Source organism: Tursiops truncatus, chromosome 20, assembly GCF_011762595.2.
Source record: "Tursiops truncatus isolate mTurTru1 chromosome 20, mTurTru1.mat.Y, whole genome shotgun sequence".
Classification (NCBI taxonomy): Eukaryota; Metazoa; Chordata; class Mammalia; order Artiodactyla; family Delphinidae; genus Tursiops; species Tursiops truncatus.
This window is the reverse complement of record NC_047053.1, coordinates 8,284,680-8,303,121: the sequence shown is the minus strand read 5'-3', so window position 1 is coordinate 8,303,121 and position 18,442 is coordinate 8,284,680. Positions and strand designations below refer to the sequence as shown.

Here is an 18,442-nt window from a genome sequence, read left to right as displayed (position 1 = left end):
ATAGCCACCCTAGTGGCTACCATATGTAGCAATGCAACTCTGGACAGAATAATTTATTGGTTTCTAAAATTTGGAAACTGAAGGTTTCCCTGGTGGCACAGTGGTTAAGAATCTGCCTGCCAGTGCAGGGGACACAGATTCAAGCCCTGATCCAGGAAGACCCCACATGCCGCGGAGCAACTAAGCCCGTGTGCCACAACTACTGAGCCCACGAGCCACAACTACTGAAGCCTGAGCGCCCAGAGCCCGTGCTCCACAACAAAGAGAAGTCACTGCAAGGAGAAGCCCGTGCACCGCAATGAAGAGTAGCCCCGGCTCGCTGCAACTAGAGGAAGCCTGTGCGCAGCAACGAAGACCCAATGCAGCCAAAAATAAATAAATACATTTTTTTAATGATAAAAAAATATTACAATTAGAAAAAAAAATTGGAAACTGATAGGATGAATGGAGGAGATTTCAACATCAGAGAGTACTCTGGATAGTAACACTGGACTAATCATACTTCTCATTTGCTGCAGCAACTCTCTGGGCCTAGAGATCAAGTCCATGTTCCCATTCCCTGGTACCATATTCACTGACTCAACCTCCCCTCCTAGCAACAGTTTCCACCTCACTCCATGCTCTTCAACTACCCAGACTCCTTCCTCTACAAGCCAGTCTCTTGCCCACTCTAGTACTTCTGCTAAAGCTATCCCTCACTGAGTTCACAAGTGCTTATTAAATACATACCATAGTCCTGGGTGCTAGGAATGCATATTCCCTACTCTTGAGTAACTTAGAGTGTAGTAAGGGAAACAACTGGGCAAAAAATTAAAAGGCGGCATTTTAAGTGTTACCTTGGAGGAGACACAGGAAGGACCTCCTTCCCCAGGTGGGGGAAGAATTGGGGAAGAGAGAGCTTCTCAGTTGAGTCTGGAGGGGTACATAAGGGTCAGCCAGGTAAAGAAGGACTGAGAATATTGCCGAACTCAGGTTTGGCTAAAGCCAGTACTTGAGAGATAAGTGTTGGCTGGAAAGGAAAGCTTGCTTTATTCAGGAGATCGGCAACCTGGGGAGAAGGTGGACTCACGTCCAAGAACCAACTCTGAAGATTCTGCTGGACCATGAAAGTTTTTAAAGGGAGATAGGGAAAGCTAATTGCAGGTAATCATTAGGGGAGGGGGTCGTAGTCTTTGTTATCTTCCACTGTGTTCAGACTTTCTTCTGATTCGTTGGTGGTAAGGTAACAGGGCGGTGTTCCAGTAATATTGTGCTCAGCCTGAAGTTACCATCCTCCATCTGGGTGGGGGTCTTTGTTCCTTCAGATGAGCTCAAAGATATACTGTTATATACTTTCCTTGAGGAGGAACCAGGACCCTGCCCCATGCTGCTGCACTATTGTTTCTTGACTGCTCCTCCTTTGTTTCTACATTCCCTCCCTTCCTTGATTAGCAACTATTAGAATCTGCCCTTTTGGTACCCAGGGAAGGTCAGGGAGGTTGAATGAAGCCTATTTCCTGCTAATGGGGAAACAGAGCACAAGGAAAATTTGTGCCCAGGAGGGCCCCACAGGGTCCTGCTCCATTTCAGAAAGACCATCAAGCAATACCAGGGACGGTGACACAGAGACAGCTGTGACCAAGGCGAGTTTAGGTCACTGTAAATAAGGCAGCAGCGTTGTCACACGGGACGGGAGGAGGCAGTGGCTGAAGAATCATGCAAGGACTAGAGAGTTACGATAACAACAACCATAATAATTGAGTGGTGATTACCAGCCATGTTCTAATAATTATCTACTATAATCTTTACTATTTTAATCTTTACTATTATAATCTTTACTATTTTACAGGTAGGGACATTGAAATACAGAGAGGTTCAATAACAAGCTCAAGTTACACAACTAGTATTAGCAAAGCCTGATTATGAACGCTGGCAACCTGGTTCCGGGACCCACATGCTTAAGAAGCACCTGGCCTTGGGGGTCCAGCCAATAAAGTAGTATTTGAACCCGAAGGTGATGGTGAAACAGGAGGGAAGGGGGCAGGGCACAACCGTTAAAAGAATGACATAGGGCTTCCCTGGTGGCGCAGTGGCTGAGAATCTGCCTGCCGATGCAGGGGACACGGGTTTGAGCCCCGGTCTGGGAAGATCCCACATGCAACGGAGCAACTAGGCCCGTGAGCCACGACTACTGAGCCTGCACGTCTGGAGCCTATGCTCCGCAACAAGAGAGGCCGCGATAGTGAGAGGCCCGTTCACCGCGATGAAGAGTGGCCCCCACTTGCCGCAACTGGAGAAAGCCCTCGCACAGAACGAAGACCCAACACAGCCATAAATAAATAAATAAATAAAAAAGAATGACATAGTCGTTGAGGATATGACATAAAATGGTTAGAACCAACTAGGTCCAGGATGGCAGAAGATTCCACTTCCAGAAGACCTTGAGCCTCATTATAGGCTCACTGTAATACATTAGCATACGCTAAATAACACCCACAGGCGCCATGGCAGTTCCCAGGCCAACCATAAAAGTACGAAAAGTGGGTGGTGGCCCAATTCCAGGAAATCCCCGCCCTTCCCTAAATAGTTGGAATAATCCTCCTTGTTAGCGTGTGAAATTACCCAGCCCATAAAAACTAACCACCCTATATATTGGCAGCTCTCACTTTCTGAGATGGCCCACGTTCCATTTATGGAATGTGTATCTCTCTCAATAAATCTACTTCTTACCTATCACTTTGCTTCCTGCTGAATTCCTTCTGTGCTGAGACAAAAAAGAACCTGAGCTGCATAAATCCTGAGAGGAAGTGTGCAGTTTCAGCTGGGAGACTATGGGTTTGAGTCCCCTCCTAAGCGAGAGATTGTGGATTTGAGTCCCATCTGAGGTGCGACTGGATTCCAGTCTCACCCAAGGTGCGGGGTTTCAGAAGGATGACAGGGTCAAGTGAAGGTGTCCGGCAGGCCCTAGACATCTGAATCCAGAGGCTTCATTGGGATTGGGAGTGGGATTCAGGAGTCCTCAGCACACAGGTGATGGCTGACTCCAGGGAAGGTGTGTAGCATGAGGACACAAGACAAAACTCCTAGCAAAAAGGACAGAAAAAGAGACTAGGGGGGAGGGCGAGAGGCTAGGAGAAGATCAGCAGACAGCAGTGTCCTGACAACCAAGGGAGAAGGCTCTTAAAAGATGTTGCCAAGTCAATTAAGGCCAGGCTCCTCAGCGGGCTTTGACCTGTCCCTGGTCCCTGATAACTTTCGGGATGGCCCTTATGCAAAAAGTGCAGGCATTTGGCTTGGAAGGAGTGAGACGCAGCCTGACTTCTTTCACCATATTGGCCCCTTGAACTCCTCTTACCCTTCAAGAAGCAAATGGGGGGTCTCTGCAAGCTTCTGGTATCACTCTTCAGAAGTTCCCAGCTCTGGCTCACCTGGGGAGCTTCAAAAGATACCTACATTTATGGCGATGGAAATCAGAACAGTGGTTGCCTCTGGGAAGGGAGCGGTGGGGATTGATTGGGAAGGGACATGATAGAACCTTCTAGGGTGAAGGAAAGGTCTTCTTTCTTTGTTCTTTGTCAAAACTCACCAAAATAAACACTTAAGATCTGTGCATTTCATTGTAGGTAAATGATTCCTCGGAATTGTCAAAATTGACAGTTATCGATGCCGGGGTTCTACCCTGCACCTTTAAATCAGAATCTCCAAATCTGGGGCCTGTGCTTGGCTATCTGGAAGGTCCCGCAGGCGACTGTAGTGTGCAGCCCGGGAGGAGACCGCCGCTGGGGGAGCTAATCTCTTGACCCTACGCGCCCGGACCTCTGGCACTGCTCCACCACGTTCTGCCTGGTATCCGTCCTTCCACAAGTTTCTGTGCCAGTCCGTCCCCGCTGGACTGTGAGCTCAGGGTCCCCCAGGGAACCAGCTCTGGGCCGCCTGCTGGTCGGCAGGAGGCCGGGAGGCCGCAAAGCCGTGCCCTGCGGGGTGCGGCGGGCCCTGCGGGTCCCACGATGCTGGAGGGAGAGCGCAGGCACCACGCCGCGGGATTTTAGAAGTTTCGGAAGGCCCTCGGCTCTTGAGCCTCGATCGTCGGGACCCGTCAGCCTGACCGTCCAATGGTCATAAGGGGACATGTCCAGCTGTACGGGCGGCGGACCTCGTGGCGCAACGGTAGCGCGTCTGACTCCAGATCAGAAGGTTGCGTGTTCAAATCACGTCGGGGTCAGCTTACCTCTTTGTAAAGTTCTGCTCACTTTTCTTTATTCTCATTTTCAACCCGGTTGGAGCCCCATTGCGCAAGTCAGAAAAGAAGCTCTTCCTAGGGGCCGGAAGGGGAGGGTCCCGGCTCGAAGTCGCCCCGTCGGGGGAGCGCAATGATGTCGCGGTAGTTTTTGTGGTAGATCCGGGTACTGTAAATCTGGGCCGATAGCGGGTCTCCTGAGGACTGACGCACGCTCTGTACCGCTCAACCCAGAGGGTCTGGCGCTGGCGCAAGCTAGAAGGTCGCTCGGTAACCAGAGCTCTGCGAGCCGCTGGGCGAGATTTCTCGGGACTCACCTCCCTTCGCGACGTAGTTGGGCTCACGCTTACTCTGAGAAGAGTCCAGACCCCAGAGAGGAGATCCTAAGTGACTTGCTCGTGGACGAGGTGGCCGAGTGGTTAAGGCGATGGACTGCTAATCCATTGTGCTCTGCACGCGTGGGTTCGAATCCCATCCTCGTCGGTTTGCGGTTGCTGTAGCCTGCCTTCGATTTTTATAATCCAAGAATTTCTCTTCTTACCTTCGGTCTGCCAGGATTCAATTTCTGTGTCGCCCCTTCACCCTCTCTCGGTTGCGGCCGCGGATTTCGTCCCTTCTACCCTGTTTTCCAGTACGGCCAAAGGTTGGTGAGGAAGACACCCTGGCATTCAGTCACCTGCCATAGAACTGACCTGGCCAGGGAAACGAGGTGGAAAACTATATAAGTCAGGCGCCGTGGCTTAGTTGGTTAAAGCGCCTGTCTAGTAAACAGGAGATCCTGGGTTCGAATCCCAGCGGTGCCTCCGAAGGTATCAGTTACCTTTTGCAAACACCGTAAGGAAAGAGCTGTGGGCATTTGGCGCTTATATACATAATTTTCCACAGCTCTTCGGGAATCTGCTAGTTGCTATCAGGCGGCCTTTTCTATTTCCGGTTGTGTGCGTCAACGCTACATGCATGTCGTCAGTCTTAAGCTGTATGTTTGCACCTCGATCTGCCGCCAAGCACCATAGTGGCATTATTGTGCTTGTCAGTGTTTTGGCTTGGATGTTGCTTCCCGAAACGATAAGTGATTCCGTTTTCGTATTCTGTTTTCCTGTCTCCCCAAAAAATCTTACCCATTTTAAAATTTTCCTGAAGAGAGGACTGATCAGTAATTTGTATTTTACATAGATTCATTTTTTCGAGGCCCCTGTCAGCTGGCCGGTTAGCTCAGTTGGTTAGAGCGTGGTGCTAATAACGCCAAGGTCGCGGGTTCGATCCCCGTACGGGCCAGTAACATAACATTTTAAAAATGTGTACTGCTAATTTCTTGTTGCTTAGGGAAGGCTTGTGGAGCATTTCTAATACCGGAACTTTTCACACCCCAAAGAGAAACGTGCTTAAATTCTTTCCGAGTCGTAGTGTCTTGAGAGAGCAGAAAAGTTTAAGGAAACTGGATCTCTTTCTGTGATCTCTGTTTCCAAATCTCCTGACCATAACGGGGGGCTCCTGGAATTTACTATGTGACGGTAAATGGAAGGCTGTCCGGGATTGTAACAAAGATTGTTTCAGACCATACATATGGCACTGATCAGCAGAGTGTGAGAAATGGGGTCAAGAAAGGAGTTAGCAAGTGTTTCCACTCTTTCCAGAGCCAAGATGTCCAGTTTGCCCAGGAACTGAGAAGACGACCCTTTCCCTTTCTCTTCTGGATCACCTTGCTTCTGATTCTGCTTTTACTGGGTCTCTGAGCCCAGATCTGTGTCTTACATTTCCCCTCCGTTCTGCTGTTCAGGAGCAGGAACCATATCCTTCCCCATGTGGCCTGGGACCCCCACCCCACTCGCAGCACCGGCCCCAAGAAAACTCCACGGAAAGACTGACCTTCATGCCCATACCTTTGGCTCATCAGTCCCTTAACCCCACACAGACAGAGTCTCACCCTTAGCAGCAGCAGCACTTTAATTCCACAAAAACTCAGAAAGCCAAAACTGATTAGAACACTCCACAACAGGTGGGCTTCAAACCCAGCAACAATTCTGTCTGAACCCTGAGAGCAGTGAGACCCCTCCCAACTCACCCCCTCTACCATGCAATACATTCCTTCTAGCTCCACCCAGGTTATGGCTGGGGAAGTGCGAGGGCAGGGGGCCAGAGGGCAGAAGCAGGGGGTTATCCATCTGCAAGTGTGCATCCTTGTCTGCATGGTGTGTGGCCAAGCTTGTGGCTCAAGCTCCCACAGCCCCTGGCACCTGAGATGTGACCACTGGAGGTCAGGGTGGCCACAGTGGGGCTGGAGCCTCCCCTGTTCTCCTTTCTTGAGAACATATGGCAGTCATGTCTCCCAAGCCCAGACCTAAAGCCCTGGCTTCCCAGAGATGGTGCTCTAACTAGGGAAGAGAGTTGGGAGAACAAGGTAGCTGCAGATGGCCAACTGAACAGAAGCAGAGCATCAACCCCACCCACCAGGAGAGGCTTTAGAACTTCCCCGTGTACACCTGCATAAGGCCCAGGTAGTGGTCGCGGGCCTACTAAATGTATCTGGAAGAGCCTCCAATATATAGGCCTCCCCTCAGCGGGCAGGTCCCACCAGGGCTCCCTGAAGAGTCCTTAGGATCCTGCTGGACCCTGGCGTTGCCAGGCCTCTCCTGCCCTCCCGGTCACTTGCACAGGGCCTCCAACACCTCCAGGGTGCGTCGGATATCCCGGACTTGGCGCGCCAGTCCCTGAACTGGCTGCAGAGCCCTCTCCAGCTCCTCACAGCGTGCCAGCAGGGTGTACATGCCCTTGATGCTCATGTCCACAGCTTCGCCTAGGGAGTCCACGGCATCACGGTAGGTCTGGATGCAGCCCACGCTCAGCGCTGTCAGCTCCTGCACCGCACCACCCAGCCCGCGAAGCAGACGGTCCACCCTGCCGCCCAGCTCCCGACTCAGCCTCTCCAGGTCCCGCAGCACGTCGGGGTCGATGGGAGGAATGGCCGGAGTGGGTGGGGGCGCCGAACAGGGCCGCGCAGGGGCAGGGGGCGGGGGTTGAGGGGCACCGCTCAGGCGGATCTTGAGTTGCAGGTTGTTGGCGACAAAGTGGGTGAGGTCGCCGTGGCGGCTCACCGTGCCCTCGAGCTCCAGGGGGCTGGATATAGTGGCGCGCCGCCCGCCGCCCGCGCCACACTCTGCACCCCCTGAGGACCCGGCGCCGCCGCACGCCCCGCTCAACCCGTCCAGGCTGCGACTGTCCTGAAGGCGGCTGGAGAAGGAACGGCCAGCCCTGCTGGCTGCCGCCGCCTCGTCGTCGTCTTCCTTCTCCTGCTCAACATCCAACCCGCCGCCTCCAGGGCTCCCTCGACGGCAGACGCCCTCGGATGCAGGCCTGTCCTCAGGGTCCTTGCGCCGGGAGGACGCATACGGGTCGTTTTCGGGACCCGGCGCCCCCCGGTTGCTCCCTGCCCCAGAAGGCGTCCCTCCGCGGCCCGGCTCTTCCTCCGGAGCCTCCCATTCTGGCGGGTGGACGAAGCTGCAGCTCGAAGTCTTCGGGGACGCCCTGGGGAGGCGGCTCGCGCCCCCAACGTTCTCGGCCTCTTCCTCCTCGGACAACCGGAGGCCTGAGGGCGGCTCAGAGGCCGTTCGGCCCGGGCCGCCGCCGAAGATCGCGGCTTGCTGTTCCCCCAGAGCTAGAAGGCCTGCTTTGGGCCCAGGCCGCCCCCGGGGCGACTCCATACTGCAGTTGGGGGCAGGAGCCAAGGAATTGGTTCGCCCCGGCTCAGGAGGCGTTGGCGCCGCCTTTAAGGGGCGTTGTAGAGGCGCGCCGATTGGCCTTGGGCTCACAATGGTCAGGACGGGAAGAACACTCTGATTGGTCCCGGCAACCAGGAAGTCCCAGGAGAGGAGCTGTTATTGAACGACTGAACGCACGTGAGAACCAGCGGGGTGGAAAGAAGGAGGTGACAGCTACGCTCGTCGCCCCGCCCTTTCAAAAAGTTGAGGGGGCAGATCTTAAAGGTGAAGATCCTGAAATAACGGAGTCCTCCGGGGGCGGGGCTAGGGCTCTTTCCGCCCACAATTGTCACGCCCACAATTGCTGCTTAACAAACACTTACAGTGCGGACCAGAATTGGGGTTCCTAGGAGGTTTTGGGGATGGAAGTAGTATATCCTGCTTGGACCGTCGGGATTCAACCGCAACTATTTGATCAGGAAGGATGAAACCAGAATTCTCAGCAGAGCTTGAATGGTTCGTTCCATCGTCCTCGGCTAACAGACCGAGCAGATGAATTGCCCAGAACGACTCACAGTGGACAGCGAAGCGGGCTTTTAAGGGCTTTCCTGTGTATTTGGCACTCTGTTCTCTGTCTCCTGTCCCCTCCAGGTCTGAGTCTCTCTCCTCTTGGAGGATGGTATGTGATTTTGCCACTACGTAAAATATTCAATAAATTAATGGCCCTGAAGTTCAGAGCCCTGGTACCATTCTGATCTCATCTCTTCCTTCTCTTCCCCTCACTGGTCCTGCTGTAGCCGCCCTGGCCTCCTCACAGCTCCTGTGACAAGACAGACATGCTGCCCCCTCAGGGCTTTACACTTGCTCTTGCAACTCCCCTCCCGCCCTCCCCTTTTTTTGAGGCTGGGTCTACCAAGAAAAATTTTCACCTTGGATATTCCTCCTTCCCTTCTCTCCTTCAGGTCCTTATTCAAATGTTATCTTTTCAGTGAGGCCTCCCCTTACAGTCTGTTTAAAATTTCAACCACTTTCTCCAGCAATTCCCCATCTTCCTTCTCTACCTCTTCTCCGGAGCACTTATCACCATCTGACATACTATACATTTTGCTTACTTGCTCATGTAAGTGCCATGAGGGTAAGACTTTATGTCGGTTTTGTTCTCATTTGTAGCCCCAGTGCTTAGAACAGTACCTAGCGTATAGTAGGTGCTCAGTAAATATTTATTAATTAAATGACCCTAGGCCATTAATTTCCCCTTTCTGGCTCGAACTCATTCAAGATGTGTTTCTATCACTTGCACCCAGAGCCCTGACTAATACAGCATGAGACCAATGGTCTACTGTAATCTTCTCCCCCTCTCTTTGGGAATGACACCCCCGCCCTTGTCTTCCTTTTACTCCTCAGCAAGCAGATGCTCTGTATTCTGCAGGTGACAGAAAACACAAGTTGAATCAACAAAAGCAAACAAACAAAAACAAGGGGAATTTATTGTCATACAATAATGGTCTTAAGGTGTCAGAGAAGCCTGCATTCAGTGCCCTAACACTGTCATAAAGGGCCTGGTTTCTTCCCAAGGGAGTAGCTTTATCCCAAGTGGGCTTCCTCATGGTGGCACTATGTCATTTGTCATTCTTTGGGAATTATAGTTGTCTGCTTGAACTGCTATAAAAAAATATCATAAACTGGGTGTCTTAACAGAATCTATTTTTTTTTCTCCCAGTTCTGGAGGCTGTAAGTCCAAGGTGACAGCTGATTCTGCTCCTGGTGAGGTCTCTCTTCCTGGCTAGCAGACGGCCACCTTCTTGTCTCCTTATATGATGGAGAGAGAGAGCTAGCTTTCTGGCCTTTTCTTATAAAGACACCAATCCCATCATGAGGACCCCACCCTCATGACCTCATCTAAACTTAATTACCTCCAAAGGTCCCATCTCCAAATACCATCACATTGGGAGTTGGGGCTTCAACTTCAAATATGAATTTTTGGAGAGACAAAAATATTCAGTCCATAACTGCGATCGTTTGTCATTCTCTTGGGCCTCCCAGGATCTGAATCCCAGTGTTTGAGGACTCTCCCACCGCATTAGGCAGAGCCCATCTCCCACTACAAAAGCTGGAATACCAAGCAGTCACTTTCCCAGATTCCCTAGCACATGGCTCAGGCTCCACCATGGTCTACTGGACCACTTCTGCAGTGGACTTTTTCCTGACTGTGTAGACTCCAAGCCTAGTCCTTTTAGAGATTCCATGAATTACCCAGGATGCTCATAATAAGGTCTGTTTCAGCTTAAATGAACCTGAATTGTTTTCTGTTGCATGCAACCAGAAGCCCTGGCTGATATACTCCCATACCTTCCAGAAGGGGAGGAAGGACTAGCTTCCGATGCATCTTTCCCAGGAGCCCCAGTTAATCTCTCGTCACATCTCCTTGGCCTAAACTGGTTCACATGCCCAATTTAGTCACTTTGGTCAGGGTGATACCATGCCTTACTGACTTAGGATTTGGAAGCAATCACTCTGGCAAGGTGATTGAAGAATTGACTGATTAGGTTAGAACAATTATGCCCCTCCTGGAGCTAGAGGTGGGTCAGTTCCCTCCAAACTGAAGTAGCAGCGACACAATGGAGGACGGAGGAGGGGCTATGGGGGAGCAAAACAGTGTCCACTACATTAGGGGTCAGCAAAATATGGCCTGTGGGCTAAATCCAGCTCTCCACCCATTTTTATATGGCCTATGAGCTAAGAATGGGCTTTTTTTTACCTTTCATACTCCATCTCAGGCCCATATGATGCAGTGAAGGCCCAACTGATGAATGTTGATAACTTTAAGTGCTCAGGCTGGGGGAGAATTTGGAGGTGTGATCTGTTCAGAGGGGCTAAGAAAATAACACAGGCTATTGACTTCAGGGGCATCTATTCCAAAAGAAAGGTACAGAATGGCATGAGACAGCTTGGCTGGCATCTCATGGTCATAACATACACACTGGATACTGACATTGATCCTCTAGATTTGCAACCTTCCTGAGCTCAGAGGATTTTTTTTTTTCTTTCTTATTTATTCACTCCCCTGCCTCTAGAACAGTGCCTGGACTGTGGAAAGCACTCAATAACTATTGTCAAACGAATAAATCTAACCAAAATTTTGATATAACTACATCAGAAGGATGTAGGGACAGAAAATGCACGTGTATGGTGGCAGTGGAGTGAAAGAATGAAACCTGTACATTTTGTAGCAGGAAAACAATAGATAGAGCCTAAAACTGAAAACTTAAGAAGTAGCAACAGAAGCCTGTGATTTGGAAATACATGGTAAACACCAAAAACAAAACAAACCCATAAAAGGATTTGGAATAGGCTGTCTGTGGGGAGAGAGAAATGGGCAGACTCTAGGGTTTTTTTGGGCTTTTTTTAAGCCTTATAACATCGTTCAGTTGTTTTAATCTATGGGCATATGTAGTGGGTTGCATGGTAGCCCCAAAAAAGATATGTCTGTGTGTTAACCTCTGGAACCTATGAATGCGATGTTTTTTTGGAAAAAAGGGTCTTTGCAGATGTAATTAAGGATCGTGAGACAATATTATCCTGGATTATCTGGGTGAGCCATAAATCAAATGACTAGTGTTCTTATAAGACACAGAGGAGAAAAGAGAGAAGACAGGAAGGCTGTGTGAAGACACAAGCAAGAGACTGGAGTGATGCAGCCACAAGCCACGAAGTGCCCAGAGTCACCTGAAGCTGGAAGAGGCAAGGGAGGACTTTCCCCTAGAGCCTTTGAGGGGAGCATGGCATTGCAGACAACTTGATTGTGGACTCCTGGCCTCCAGAAGTGTCAGAGAATACATTTCTGCTGTTTTAAACCACCGAGTTTGTGGTAATTTGTTACAGCAACCCTAGGAATTGAATATAGCATGAGTAACTGAGATGAAAATAAAAACATTTATTGATGTTCTTCACCACATGGCTTAAAAGAGCAAATAATCAACAGATGCAGAAAAAGCATTAGGTGAAAGTCAACACCTATTTTTGATTCAGAAAAACCCCAACAGACTCCACGCTTCCACTGCAGGGGGCGCGGGTTCGATCCCTGGTCGTGGAACTAAGATCCCGCATGCTGTTGCGGCTGACCCCGAAACAAACGCCCAAACCCTTAGCAAACTAGGAAGTGACCAGGCCTTCCTCAACCTGATAAAGGACATGTATTAAAAATCTACAGCAAGCATCATGTATCTAGCAGTGAAACCTTAAACCTTAGGTTAGGAACCAATGACTGCTTCTATTCACTCCTGTGCTAGAGCCTCATCAAAGCGGAAAAACAAACAACTTCTGGGCACAACAATGTTCAATTGCTCCCGGGTCGGCAGGAGTGAACCGGAAGAGGGAAAGAATAGAGGTCAACTAAGAGCAAGTAGTAAGAGAAGGTGGGCAGAGATTGGCTGGCGTGCAGGCGTAGCAGAGTGGAGCTGAAGCCCCCAGCATCCCCAGGTCTGGGAGTCAGAGCAGGGGAAAGAAAAGACTTGGGGGTGGGGTGGAGCTGACCAGGTGGGGGTTAGAGCTGAGAGGGCAGGGTGCTCCCAGGGGCAGTGATGCAATGCCAGTCCTGGCACCCGGCATGGGCAACTCCCCCGCCTCCTCCCCACAGGTGACAGCTTCCTTCACAGCAATTTCTGCCTGTAAACATCTACACTCATCAGTACAAAAAGCTTCAGCCTTTATTAGATAAAGAGGAGGTAGAAGACAGATGCGGGAACAGGCCAGGGACCCCTTCTCCTAACTACACATACACAGACATACAGACACAACTGAGAAAATAACAGGGACAGTTCAGGGGACAGACTGAAGGGCAGAGGGGGGCAGCACCCTCCGGGAGTGGGCCCGGACCCAAGGGTGGGCTGCGACCTGAGCCAGTGGCAGGCGTTCTGAAGGGTTATGCTTGAGAAGCTTGGAGATAAGGTCCTGGGCTCCTGCAGGCATGGAAGGGGGGATCTTCAGGTCCACCTGCAGAGGTAAAGGAGAAGGAGGGCCCCAGCTTTCATTCTGGCTGCTTTCCCTTCACTGCCCATTTTATTTGGCGAGTGACGTAAGCCCCACAACCACGATATGCCCACTCCCTGCCCCTGGCCCCTGGGCCAGCACAGACCCCAACCACACACCCGGGGCTAGCCTCCCACCTTGACGATGCGCCGATACGTCTCGTTGTGGGAAGCACTCTCGAAGGGGGGGTTTCCCACAAGCAGCTCGTAGCAGAGCACTCCGATGCACCACAGATCCACCTTCTCGTTGTGCGTGCGCCCCTCGATCATCTCTGGGGGCAGGTAGTCCAGGGTGCCACACATTGTCTTCCTCCTGGAGGTGGGGGTGAGTGGGCAGGGATCCCAGGTCCAGACCTTCTCTCCTTTCCCTGAAGCTTGACAGGGAGCCCAGAGACCCCAGGATGTGCCAGGGGAGTGTTCCAACCAGGCTCTGACGGAGCCTTTGGGGTAGGAGTGGGGCGAAGACATACACTAAAGCCCCAGAGGTGGGCTTACACACTGCCTCTGCGTTTCCACACTGAGGGCTGTGTGTTAAAATAATCAGATATGAGGGCAATGTTCACCTTAGAATTAAAGGAAAAATCTCAAATGTCCATCAAGCACATCCTGCTTACATTAATCAGGTGACATCTCTACTATGCACTATTATGAAGGCATTAAAAGTGACGTGGGGGCTTCCCTGGTGGCGCAGTGGTTGGGAGTCCGCCTGCCGATGCAGGGGACGCGGGTTCGTGCCCCGGTCCGGGAAGATCCCACATGCCGCGGAGCGGCTGGGCCCGTGAGCCATGGCCGCTGAGCCTGCGCGTCCGGAGCCTGTGCTCCGCAGCGGGAGAGGCCACAGCAGTGAGAGGCCCGCGTACCGCAAAAAAAAAAAAAAAAAAAAAAAAGTGACGTGGGCGTATTCTCAGTGATATGGCAAGAAGGTCCCAATATATTTCAAGTGAGAAACCTGGGTGGCAAAACTGAGTCTCCTGTTTTGGTTTTTTTCTTTTTGGCCACACCGCGTGGCTGGCAGGATCTTAGTTCCCCAACCAGGGACTGAACTCCGGGCCAAAACAGTGACAGCGCGGAGTTCTAACCATTGGACCACCAGGGAGTTCCCAGAGAGTCTCCTATTTTTGTAAAGATATTGCTGTGTCTGTATATTTACATAAGAACCACCCAGAATGTCTCTGGGTAACAAGATCTGGAGTGGTTTTACTTTGAATGCCCCAGCCTCACCCCCAGGGCCGGCCTCCTGGCCCACCATACCTCAGGGAGGGGGCGTGCACAGACCAGCCGAAGTCAGCAATCTTCAGCTCTCCCTGGAGCCCCAAGAGCAGATTCTCCGGCTTTATGTCTCTGTGAATCACTTTCTTCCCGTGGCAGTATATCAGAGCATCCGCCAGCTCCTCCATAATCTGGGGGGCCAACGACAGGCAGTCAGACAAGGATAGACCCCGGGCTGCAAGCAGCGTCCCCCCAGCCTCCAGCCCCCGGCCGGTGCCCCAGGTGCCCACCCGCCCCGACCGTGGCTGTTCGCTGCTCGTCAAAAGTGTGGCTTTTCTGCAGCTCCTTGTAGAGCTCCCCCCGGGGGGCATACTCCAGAATCAAGTAGATCCTTCGCCGGTCATAGAAATAGTTGTAGAGACGCAAGATGTTGGGATGCCTGGGAGAGGAGACAGAGGAAGCATCAGGCTGTATCCTGGCATAAGGAAATGGGAAAGATGACAGGTCCCCACTGCAGCAAACTGGGTCAGGCTTGGGCCAGGCAGGGGACACCAGGCTGGCGGTGCTAAGGGGGAACTGGACGCAGCTCTCTGGGTTCAAGGCTCTGGCCAGGACTGAGAGCTCCTTGGGGCTGCCTGACCACAGCTGCAGAGAAGACAGTCCGGATGTGGTGGGATTGGAAGAGGAGCGGGGGGTTGAGGCGCCAGGGGTACTGTGGCTCGAAGGGCGCTGCCGCGTACTGCAGATGGGCCTGGATTTCGATCTCCCTGCGCAGCTGGTGCTCCACACCCTCCTTCTCTATCTGAGACTTGAAGAGGACTTTGAGCGCCACGATGAAATGGCTTTTCTTCTCTCGAGCCAAGTACACATTTCCAAACTTGCCTTTGCCCAGAGGACGCCCAATCTCAAAGTCGTCGATTGTGAAGGAACGCCTGCTGGAGGGGGGGTGGGGGGTGGTAGGCAGCTGAGTACCGGTTAGTCGGTCCCCTGAGGCGTTTGCCTTCTCCCTGCACCTCAGCCCATCCTGCCCGCAGCCCTGTTTCTCTTCCAGGGGAGCTGAGGATGGATCAGGCTTTCTTGCCTCCCTACTCCTCCTGCCCTTACCTTCTACCTCCCCCATTTCCTACCTGTTCACTGTCCCTCCCCCTCTCTTGCCACCCCAAGGCTTGGGGCGCTTACATTGAGAAGTTTGGGGTCCGACTGTTGTTCTCCACCACCTTCTGGAGAGGGGCAGCTAAGGAAAGAACAGGGAAATTGAGGCCATCCCTTGACATTTTCATCCCCGTCCACCTTTCTCAGACCCTAGTCCCCTCAGGTCGATGCCCTCCCCTTGTCCTAGTTACCTGTGGGCTGGGCATTGGAGCGGCTCATGAGGACAAGCGCAGAGGGGGTGACAGGCTCCTTCCGGAGGACTCTCTGGGGCAGGGTGTTCAGGCCAGACTGAGCCTGAGAAGGACCAGGGGGGAGCTCTGAGAGTGCCTTTATCCCAGTGACCGGGTTGGAATGTGCTACAAGCAGCATTTCAGGACTTGCTATAAAGCCACCCACCCACCTACCCAATCCCCAGCTCAAAGAGGAACACTGAGACCACAATTTTCCTACTCAGCCCGAAGACTCTGCTCAGAGCCCCATAGAAAATGAGTTATTAATAAACAACCTAAGTCAGCCTAAGATAGGGACTTACCCTCACACCTAACCTCTCACCTCTTTGGCCCTGGCCCACTCCACATTCTCAGGCCCAAGGCTGTCCAACCTTCAAAGTCTTGTCCATAACACCACTCATTTACCCAGTGCCCCACCCCAGGGGGCAGTACAGGCTGGGGTAATGAACACACAAAATTCAAGGAGCTTTAGCACAGCGATATTCTCATGGTCCCCTAAGCTCAGCCTGTTAAGTCTCAGATAAGGTCCTTGTGGCCTTGAGTGTTCAGCAAATCTCAGTATTTACCCCTTTGCCACAACAGGCTTTAGGACACTGAGGGCTACTCTAACGGCCCTGGACCACTTTTCACTTTCAACTTCTGAGTAATATACACCCCTTTCTTTAGGAGTGACCAGTGTGGGCATGACAATGTTTTCTCATTCAGCCTCCACTATTGACAACCTCATTCAGAGATTCACCAGGGAGGCAGCTGGTGGACAAGGGGACATACGGACCCCCCCAGGATACTCAAGCCCCGCAAACAGAGAGCAAAGCCCCACGCAGGGCCCCTTCTTTCTTCTTTAGCCAAGAGAGGAAGAAAGCCTCAGTGCCCCTACAGACCTGTTTGCAAACAGTGATATTAGCATGGAATTTACAAATAAGCAAGTTGAACAAAATGGAGTACAGAAATAGATCCACATATATGTGGGAATTTAGTATATGTAACAAAGGTAGCATTTCAGATGAGAGGGTAGACTCTTCAGTGAAAGGTGTTGGGACAACTGGAAAATAAAGCCATTGAATGCTTACTTCACACCAGTCATTAAAATAAATTCTAAATTCTTAATTTAGACTTGTCCTGGACCTTTTAAACTTATAAACGTATCTAAATCCTTCCAGAGTCTATTTCTATTTCCTGCCTAGCCTATTTTTTCAGGACAAGGGTTGGGAATCATGGCCAAAAGGCCAGACCCTGCCTGCTCAGTCCCAGATGTCATCTGGATGTGACAAACAGGCTCAGCTCTGCAGAGGTCCTCACAGGCTGGTCAAACTCAAGTTGGCAGCACCTGATAGGATGTGGCTACAAATGACCAGACTGGGGCCCATAAACTAGTGCAAAGCCGGGAAGAAAGTGGTAAGAGGATCGCCCTCTGCAGGACCTCAAATCTGCAAGCGGGACCTCGCCACGCGGGTGGGGGGAGGGGAAGTGGGAAAGCCCTTACCGTCTGCCTGCCGTAGGGCCAGGGGTAGGCGTTCTCCTTCTGGGCCATCCTTAGAAGGGAAGGGGGAGGGAACTGGGCAGAGAAGAGAAGCAGAGCCGTGAGAAGCAGAAAAAAAGGAGAGAGAGAGAGTGAGGGGTCGGACAGATCTAGCCGGAAGCGCTTGTCTGGGGCTGGTGAAAGGGAGCAGGTTTACAAGCTGGCCTCATCAGGGCGCATCCCGGAGCTCGCCTCGCTGCCCCAGCACCCCCCCCCCCCCCCCCCCCCCCCCCCCCCCCCCCCCCCCCCCCCCCCCACCCCCCCCCCCCCCCCCCCCCCCCCCCCCCCCCCCCCCCCCCCCCCCCCCCCCCCCCCCCCCCCCCCCCCCCCCCCCCCCCCCCCCCCCCCCCCCCCCCCCCCCCCCCCCCCCCCCCCCCCCCCCCCCCCCCCCCCCCCCCCCCCCCCCCCCCCCCCCCCCCCCCCCCCCCCCCCCCCCCCCCCCCCCCCCCCCCCCCCCCCCCCCCCCCCCCCCCCCCCCCCCCCCCCCCCCCCCCCCCCCCCCCCCCCCCCCCCCCCCCCCCCCCCCCCCCCCCCCCCCCCCCCCCCCACCCCCCCCCCCCCCCCCCCCCCCCCCCCCCCCCCCCCCCCCCCCCCCCCCCCACCCCCCCCCCCCCCCCCCCCCCCCCCCCCCCCCCCCCCCCCCCCCCCCCCCCCCCCCCCCCCCCCCCCCCCCCCCACCCCCCCCCCCCCCCCCCCCCCCCCCCCCCCCCCCCCCCCCCCCCCCCCCCCCCCCCCCCCCCCCCCCCCCCCCCCCCCCCCCCCCCCCCCCCCCCCCCCCCCCCCCCCCCCCCCCCCCCCCCCCCCCCCCCCCCCCCCCCCCCCCCCCCCCCCCCCCCCCCCCCCCCCCCCCCCCCCCCCCCCCCCCACCCCCCCCCCCCCCCCCCCCCCCCCCCCCCCCCCCCCCCCCCCCCCCCCCCCACCCCCCCCCCCCCCCCCCCCCCCCCCCCCCCCCCCCCCCCCCCCCCCCCCCCCCCCCCCCCCCCCCCCCCCCCCCCCCCCCCCCCCCCCCCCCCCCCCCCCCCCCCCCCCCCCCCCCCCCCCCCCCCCCCCCCCCACCCCCCCCCCCCCCCCCCCCCCCCACCCCCCCCCCCCCCCCCCCCCCCCCCCCCCCCCCCCCCCCCCCCCCCCCCCCCCCCCCCCCCCCCCCCCCCCCCCCCCCCCCCCCCCCCCCCCCCCCCCCCCCCCCCCCCCCCCCCCCCCCCCCCCCCCCCCCCCCCCACCCCCCCCCCCCCCCCCCCCCCCCCCCCCCCCCCCCCCCCCCCCCCCCCCCCCCCCCCCCCCCCCCCCCCCCCCCCCCCCCCCCCCCCCCCCCCCCCCCCCCCCCCCCCCCCCCCCCCCCCCCCCCCCCCCCCCCCCCCCCCCCCCCCCCCCCCCCCCCCCCCCCCCCCCCCCCC

General features: G+C 54.9%; 2 protein-coding genes and 4 non-coding genes across 13 annotated transcripts; 4 read left to right on the top strand and 2 right to left on the bottom strand.

Annotated features, from left to right (window-relative positions):
• Positions 1–4,129: 4,129 nt before the first annotated feature.
• TRNAW-CCA (transfer RNA tryptophan (anticodon CCA)) lies at positions 4,130–4,201 on the top strand. The gene has a single exon. It is a non-coding gene; the product is annotated as a tRNA-Trp (tRNA).
• A 416-nt stretch (positions 4,202–4,617) lies between these two features.
• TRNAS-GCU (transfer RNA serine (anticodon GCU)) lies at positions 4,618–4,699 on the top strand. The gene has a single exon. It is a non-coding gene; the product is annotated as a tRNA-Ser (tRNA).
• A 246-nt stretch (positions 4,700–4,945) lies between these two features.
• Positions 4,946–5,019, top strand: TRNAT-AGU (transfer RNA threonine (anticodon AGU)). The gene has a single exon. It is a non-coding gene; the product is annotated as a tRNA-Thr (tRNA).
• Positions 5,020–5,417: 398 nt separating this feature from the next.
• Positions 5,418–5,491, top strand: TRNAI-AAU (transfer RNA isoleucine (anticodon AAU)). The gene has a single exon. It is a non-coding gene; the product is annotated as a tRNA-Ile (tRNA).
• A 651-nt stretch (positions 5,492–6,142) lies between these two features.
• BORCS6 (BLOC-1 related complex subunit 6) lies at positions 6,143–8,646 on the bottom strand. Its single transcript, XM_004310598.4, has one exon. It carries the CDS (start codon positions 7,912–7,914, stop codon positions 6,859–6,861), a length of 1,056 nt encoding a protein of 351 aa, XP_004310646.1. The 5' UTR covers positions 7,915–8,646; the 3' UTR covers positions 6,143–6,858.
• Positions 8,647–11,825: 3,179 nt separating this feature from the next.
• LOC117307512 (aurora kinase B) lies at positions 11,826–17,213 on the bottom strand. Of its 8 annotated transcripts, none has more exons than XM_033847325.2 (8): positions 17,013–17,213; positions 15,491–15,593; positions 15,327–15,381; positions 14,861–15,082; positions 14,448–14,586; positions 14,190–14,338; positions 13,077–13,251; positions 11,826–12,903 (listed from the first exon to the last, which is right to left on the bottom strand). In XM_033847325.2, exons 1-8 carry the CDS (start codon positions 17,058–17,060, stop codon positions 12,730–12,732), a joined length of 1,065 nt encoding a protein of 354 aa, XP_033703216.1. In that variant the 5' UTR covers positions 17,061–17,213; the 3' UTR covers positions 11,826–12,729. The 8 variants fall into 8 exon arrangements, with proteins under 8 accessions (XP_033703216.1, XP_033703217.1, XP_033703218.1 ...); XM_033847326.2 differs by having other exon boundaries at positions 14,861–15,079; positions 17,013–17,212; XM_033847327.2 differs by having other exon boundaries at positions 14,888–15,082; positions 17,013–17,208.
• Positions 17,214–18,442: the final 1,229 nt, after the last annotated feature.

Excerpts from the sequence above, each read along its gene's own strand:
- BORCS6 (XM_004310598.4), bottom strand. The coding sequence starts at position 7,914 with ATGGAGTCGCCCCGGGGGCGGCCTGGGCCCAAAGCAGGCCTTCTAGCT.
- LOC117307512 (XM_033847325.2), bottom strand. The coding sequence starts at position 17,060 with ATGGCCCAGAAGGAGAACGCCTACCCCTGGCCCTACGGCAGGCAGACG. Across the intron at positions 15,382-15,490 it reads CTCCAATGCCCAGCCCACAG|CTGCCCCTCTCCAGAAGGTG; the intron begins GTAACTAGGACA and ends TTCTTTCCTTAG. Across the intron at positions 12,904-13,076 it reads CGTATCGGCGCATCGTCAAG|GTGGACCTGAAGATCCCCCC; the intron begins GTGGGAGGCTAG and ends TTACCTCTGCAG.